Genomic DNA, 7,148 nt, shown 5'->3' with positions numbered 1-7,148 from the left:
ACAAGGGATGAAGGATCAGTGAACCCCAAAAAGTTAATGTAGTACCTGGTTGGGAGAAATTAACCACGGTTAAGGAGATTCGTAGCTTTCTGGGAATGACAGGTTATTACTGCAGGTTGTGGAAGGATTTCTAGCTTAACCGTTCTTTTGACCCAACTCACAAAGAAAAACGTTGAGTTTAAATGGAACGAAGATTGTGAAAGGAGCTTTATGGAACTAAAGAAGTGGTTGACTACTGCACCCGTGTTGGCTTTACCGAGTGGGACATGTGGATTTACAATGTATAATGATACCTCTTATTTGGGATTGAATTGTGTTTTGATGCAGCATGGGAAGGCCATAGCCTATGAGTCTAGGCAGTTGAAGAGTCATGAGAAGAATTACCCTACCAATGACTTAGAACTTGTCATTATTATCTACGCCTTGAAGACCTAGCGCCACTACTTGTATGAGAAGATTTTTGAGATTTATATTGATCATAAGAGCTTGAAGCATCTATTCACTCAGAAGGATCTCAATATGCGTCAGAGACGTTATATAGAGCTTTTTAAGAACTACGATTACAATATTTGGTATCACTTGGGCAAGAGCAATATGGTAGCCGACGTGCTTAGTAGAAAAAGTGCAGGTATGTTGGCTCACTTAATAGTTTCTGAATGTAGGGTAATAGGGGGTGTACAATAGATATGACTTCAGGACTTGAAGAGATTTTCATGTTTGACCCACCAAACTATCCAACTCGAATTAATCCAGAGAATAAAGGAAGCTTAATCCATCGATTTCACCCTAGCAACTCTCAGGAAAGATGCAGAATAGGGAGTAAATCCATAATTTCGAGTTTCTACCGATGAGTTGCTTAGATTTTAGGACATGATGTGTGTTTCAGGTGACAGTGAACTAAAAATGGACATCAATTAGAGGCTCATAACTCAAAGTTCGCCATGCATCCCGAAAATACTAATATGTATCAAAGTATGCGATTTCGATTTTGGTAGAGTGGGTGAAAAGAGAGATAGCCGACTTTGTCTCTAAGTGTCTGGTATGTCAACAGGTTGAGGTAGAATATCTACGCCTATGCGGGCTACTTCAGCCATTACCAATTTCGGAGTGACAATGAGAACATATCACAATGGACTTTATGACAGGGTTGTCTAAGGCACACTCAGAATATGATGTTATCTAAGTAATTGTCGATCGGCTCATCAAGTCCTCTCACTTCTTGGTTATCAAGATGACCGATCATTTGGATAAACTAGCAAGAGTGTACATATGAGAGATAGTCAGGTTGCATGAAGTTCTAGTGATAGCGGTATCCGATAGAGACTCCAGATTCATTTATCAGCTTTGGTCTAGTTTTCAGCAAGTCATGAGAACGAAGTTGTCCCTTAGTACCGTATTCCACTCTCAAACTGATGGACAATCAGAGAGGACGACTCGCACACTGGAGGATATGCTCTGAGCTTGTATTGTAGACTTCGGTGGCCATTGAGATGATCATCTATCTTTAATAGAGTTCACCTATAATAACAGCTACCAAACAAGTATCGGTATGACCCCATACGAGGCATTGTATGGCTGCCCCTGTAAAGGTGCCAATTTGTTGGGAAGATATGGGTGATAGAAAATTGTTCGGACTAGATCTTATAAATGAGACTAGAATCAAGATAGTTAAGATCAGGAAGAACATTTAGATAATTCAGAGTAGACAGAAGAGTTATGCGGACATCTAGAGGAGGGATTTGGAATTCAAGAAAGGTGATCAAGTGTTCCTTAAGGTCACCAATTTCAAGGAATCAGTAGGTTTGACAAAAGGAGAAAATTAAATCGCTAGTTTATTGGGCCATTTGAGATCTTGGACATGATTGGTATGACCGCCTACACACTAACACTACCTCTAGAGTTATTCAAGTTTCATAATGTGTTTCATGTATCCATGCTACGCAAGTACAACTTGTACCCCTTATATATCTTGTTCTACGAGTCTCATTCACTTAAGAAAGATCTATCTTATGAGAAGGTATCAGTGGGCATTGTAGACCGAAAAAATAGAGTAGTTTGCAATAGAGAAATTCCCTTCGTCAAAGTCTTATGGTAGAATCACACACAGAAAGAGGCCACATGAGAGATAGAATCGGACTTCAGAGCCTAGTATCCATAACTATTTGACTAAGTGAGAGGGTGACAAATTTGATAGCAAATTTTTTCTTAAGGGGGAGAGAGTTGTAATACTCAGGTCTAAAATTTGGCCCGGGATCAATTTTGGCATTTGTAAAAATAAATAAAAAATTATTTTTAAATTATTTGAGAAAAAATAGATTAGGGACGTAATTGAAAGTAGTTTTAGAAAAAAAAAGATGAAAATTTGAGTTCGGAATGTGTTTTTTAAAGAAAAATTGGAAACAGAGGGTCAAAGTATAAAAAAAAAAATTCAGCCACGTGGGACAGCCCAGTCAACAACCTTAACGAACTGGAGCACGACGCGTGTCCAAACATGCTGACATTGGTGCCATACGGGAGGAGACATAGACAATTCGCGTGTCCAGCGATTCGACAGCCTAGGTTTAATCCTGTGCGCGTGAATAGCTCAAATTCATTCCCTCATCAGGCACGATCGGAAAAATTAATCGCGATAAACGGCTCAGATTCACCAATACAATCAGCTTAAGCAAGCAAAGATCAGATAACTCTTTTTGCTCCACATCGACGCGAATGGACGGTTCAGATCGACGCGGGATGAGTATATAAACATCGCATCGCAGGGGAACTCAAACCATAGCCGTAAGCCCCTACCGAAGAAGAAGAACCAGATGCCGGAGAAGAAGGCCGACTGCCGATCACCGCTGCACTAGAGCCACCGCCAACCACAAAAAAGTAAAATTCTCCCCTACCCACTCGGAATTTGATTCTAAGTCTCTCTATGGCCATATCAGAGCAAAAGGGGTGATGATTGAGCCAGAAACAACCGGTAAAGTCTGGCAGAGCCGCCGCAGCCAAAATTAAAAAATCCCTCTGATGAGCCCCTTTTCGCTTCCTGTTTCACACGATTCTTTGACCGTTATATTTGTCGTTCCTTTTTATGGAGGTTAGCTGGAGAAAAATCCCCAACCCTGAAGGAGAATCAGTGGAGCCGCGCCCGGAGACCTCTTCCATCAGTATGTTTAATTTTTTGATTTTTTGGCTAATCGAGACTTTCTAACGTATTTTTCCGCAGTATTACGTGTAAAATTGGCTAAAATCGGCCAAAACCATATAGAATTAGCTAGGTCGAGGCGAATTATCGCCGTGAGTGGCGAAGCTAGTGCTAGAGTACAGCGACGGTGTCGTGCCAAAACCCTAAAATTGGCTGAAAAGGATTTTAAACGCTGATTTTAGATTTTTTTGGTATTTTAGATACGTGACGAGTATTTTGGGTTCTCGCAGGAAAAATTCAAAAAATTCGAGACCCGTTGGGAGACGTAGTGGACAGTTCGGTATTTCGAAATACCGAGCTGGATAAGGATCCCTCACCCTATTCTCGGTTACGTAAATTTAGAATTAACAATCGATAATTGTATGTTTTGTAAAAAATTAAAAAAATTCTAAAAATATTACAGGTCACTAGTGAAGCCGGAACCGGTTAGTTCACATTTGTCCGAATTTTCTGTTTATTTTCCTGTACTGCCTAAATTACTTACTATTATACTGTGCATATTTACATTGATAGTTTTTATAGTCTTCTCGATTATCTAGGTTATTTGGTCCCTTCTGCATGATTTATCTGGTTATCTGATTACCCAGTTATTGGTAAATTAAATCACTTGCTTAAATGCTGTTTAAATTGATCTATGAATATGACATGAGACGTTGGTATGCTTTGGTAGCTGTTTAGAGAATCTAAATAAAAAAAAAAGTTTATTGGGCATCTTGAGAAATAGTGGATGAACTCAGTACATAGGGAATCTTACCATGGATATTATCTCAGTAGGACGGGGCTAAAAAGTCCCATCCCATAACGGTTTCGGAAGATTTGGTTCACCCTTATATCGGATGGGACATCGAAATGATGGTGTTTTTGGCGCCCATTACCGGACGAGATATGGGGACGACCAGGTTAATTGTTAATTTTTGATAGTGGGTCCACGAGTGAAGGGATATCCCTATGGAACCCAAGGATCATAGTAAGTAGGTAAAAAAAAGAGGAGAATTGTGATTATATGAATGAAACTAAAGTGTCATTTAGTCATTTATTTTCATAAGTTGATTTTGGAAAAACTGTAACGGTAAGTATCAAATAAAAAATTTTAAAATTAAATATATTTACTTAAAGCAATGACTCCATTAGTTGTTTTTTAATTTTTACCAACATTCGGTTTTTCATCTCTATGATTAGTATGATATTTTTACTGGGTTAGTGTAACTAACATTTTCATTAACCATTTCAGATAAAAAAGATCAAGATCCAAATCCCAATCAGCAAGAAGGTTGTGAGTAGTTCACCTCTCGGACTTTTTTCAAGTGTTAGTGAATGTTATCCTAAAATGATTATTTATTTGTTTTTTTTTTTAATTACCGTTTGTCTTTTAGAAGAGATATTCTCATAATACTATTGAGAAATTCAAATTATTTTGTAATGAATATAAATATTAATTCTATTATTCACTTCCGCATTTAAGTTATAAATTAATTTCTATTTAAATTTCGAATTTCTACAAAATATTTCAATAAAATATGAAATTTAAAATAAAAAGTTATAGATTTGAATCAAAATATATGTTTTTTTTTTCTGTAAAAGTTTACAGATTCGAATCGAAATATAAATTTTCGTGTCTTCTTGTTAAAGTCTTGTGTTATAATTGATTTGTATACATTACATAATTAATAAGATATATTCATATATATATATATATATATATATATTCCAAGTATGCATCATTTCAACACATCTCCCTTGTCTTGTGCAACAATTAACCAACTAACACCAACACACCAAACACTTGCTCATCTTTCAGCCTCTATATAATAGTATATCTACTTCCCCTTAAAGAAACAAAAAGCTATTTAACAATTATGGTAAAGCAGACCAATGGGTCCAATCCACTCCCTCCATTGCTATTCAAATTTCAAACTCGCTCCCATATATATATATATATATATACATACAGATATCACCTTCATCTTCAGACTGTGGGAACAATGAGCACAGCCAGGTTCATCAAATGTGTTACAGTTGGAGATGGAGCTGTGGGAAAGACATGCATGCTCATCTCATACACCAGCAATACATTCCCAACTGTAATATTTAATCTTCATTTGTATATGCTGATTTACTTTCTTCCGTAATCAATCTTTTATAATGCTATTATATATAACTTTCACACACACACACATATATATGTATGGATGTAGGATTATGTTCCCACTGTGTTTGACAACTTCAGTGCCAATGTGGTGGTAGATGGCAGCACAGTTAATCTTGGATTGTGGGATACTGCTGGTGAGTTTGTGCATGTATATATATATATATATATTTGATGATGTAGTTTAATTTTGAGAACTATATAAATTGTGTATCTTTTTTTATTCTGTACTCTATTTTGTTGTGATTTCGCACATTTGTGAATTAATTTTTTCAATATATATATATATATATGATTACAGATAGGTTAAATATTGATTTATAAAAACTGGTGGGTATATATATAAATCAGGACAGGAGGATTATAACAGGCTGAGGCCATTGAGTTACAGAGGAGCAGATGTGTTCTTGCTGGCCTTCTCTCTAATCAGCAAAGCTAGCTATGAAAACATCTCCAAGAAGGTAAATAAATAAATAAATATATATATATATATATATGTATAAGAATATTGGTGGGTCTTTCTTTATATACATACACATATTTATGTATATGTATATGTATATGATGGGATCTAACACGATCAATCTGCATGTTGCATCCAGTGGATCCCTGAGCTGAGGCACTATGCTCCAACCGTCCCTATTGTGCTTGTGGGAACCAAACTTGGTAAAAGAGATTGCTTACAGTGATTATACTCTCATCAATTAAATCCCCCTCAAAGCTGCATCTTTAATTCTATATATATATATATATGTCTATGTGTGTGTGTGTGTATATATATATATATATCACCTGCAGATTTGCGAGACAACAAACAGTATTTCATAGATCATCCTGGTGCCACCCCTATCACAACTGCTCAGGCGAGTCGGATTTTCTTAAGAAACTTAAATTCTTAAGAGAATAACCTTAAGATTAACGACAAGCTCTTTGACAACAATTCAATTATAAACTGAACAGGGAGAGGAGCTGAAGAAGATGATTGGCGCTGCTGTTTACGTAGAGTGCAGCTCCAAGACTCAGCAGGTTGTAATTAATTAATTTGGTTTAAATTATTTTTCTTTCCATCATTTTCTTTCCAACCAAACAGGCAATGATCAGTAGTAAAAGCCATTAATATGTTTCTGTGCTTGTACAGAATGTGAAAGCTGTATTTGATGCAGCAATCAAGGTAGTCTTGCAGCCTCCAAAACCCAGGAGAAGGCGGAAGAAGACTACACCATGCAACTTTCTCTAAATCTATATATATATACACACACACACACACATATATATCACCTTCTTTTGTATGTAGCTATAACATATATTGCAATAATCGTTTTTTTTTTTTGCTTAGCATTTGTCTTTTATCATATTTTTTTGCTTAATTACTTTGACATTTAACTTTTTCCCAAGTTATGAATGTAATATTTCTGAATTATGTGTGTGTATATATATATATATACATCATTCATTTGATATTATATATATGTATATATACTTGGGAGTAAACTCAAATTATGAATTATGTGTTTTTTTATTAAAATAATAATAATAATAATAAATAAATATCACTAAATTATTAAAATATTCATAGTAAATAATCTTTTATATCATCTTAAGAATATTAAAAATTAATTGAAGGGCTTGTTTGAATATTTTTAAGATAATTCATTATAGTATGTATTAATGTATGATAATAATTATTATTTTTGTTTGAATTGATATGATGGTATATTTATATATTTAATTAAATTATTTATTTTAATTTTATGTAATAATAAATAAAAAAAACATAAGGAGATCAAGAGACAACAAATATATATATATATA

General features: G+C 35.0%; 1 protein-coding gene across 1 annotated transcript; it reads left to right on the top strand.

The window, feature by feature from the left end:
• The first annotated feature begins 5,041 nt into the window (after positions 1 to 5,041).
• Positions 5,042 to 6,799, top strand: LOC110806582 (rac-like GTP-binding protein RAC2). Its single transcript, XM_088216714.1, has 7 exons — positions 5,042 to 5,271; positions 5,386 to 5,473; positions 5,688 to 5,797; positions 5,939 to 6,002; positions 6,135 to 6,199; positions 6,297 to 6,362; positions 6,475 to 6,799. Exons 1-7 carry the CDS (start codon positions 5,047 to 5,049, stop codon positions 6,571 to 6,573), a joined length of 717 nt encoding a protein of 238 aa, XP_088072840.1. The 5' UTR covers positions 5,042 to 5,046; the 3' UTR covers positions 6,574 to 6,799.
• The last annotated feature ends 349 nt before the right edge of the window (positions 6,800 to 7,148 follow it).

This window comes from Carica papaya, chromosome 3 (genome assembly GCF_054855325.1).
Source record: "Carica papaya isolate Zhongbai chromosome 3, ASM5485532v1, whole genome shotgun sequence".
In the NCBI taxonomy this organism is placed as follows: Eukaryota; Viridiplantae; Streptophyta; class Magnoliopsida; order Brassicales; family Caricaceae; genus Carica; species Carica papaya.
The sequence above is the reverse complement of the archived record's forward strand: the minus strand, read 5'-3'. Positions and strand labels throughout refer to the sequence as shown.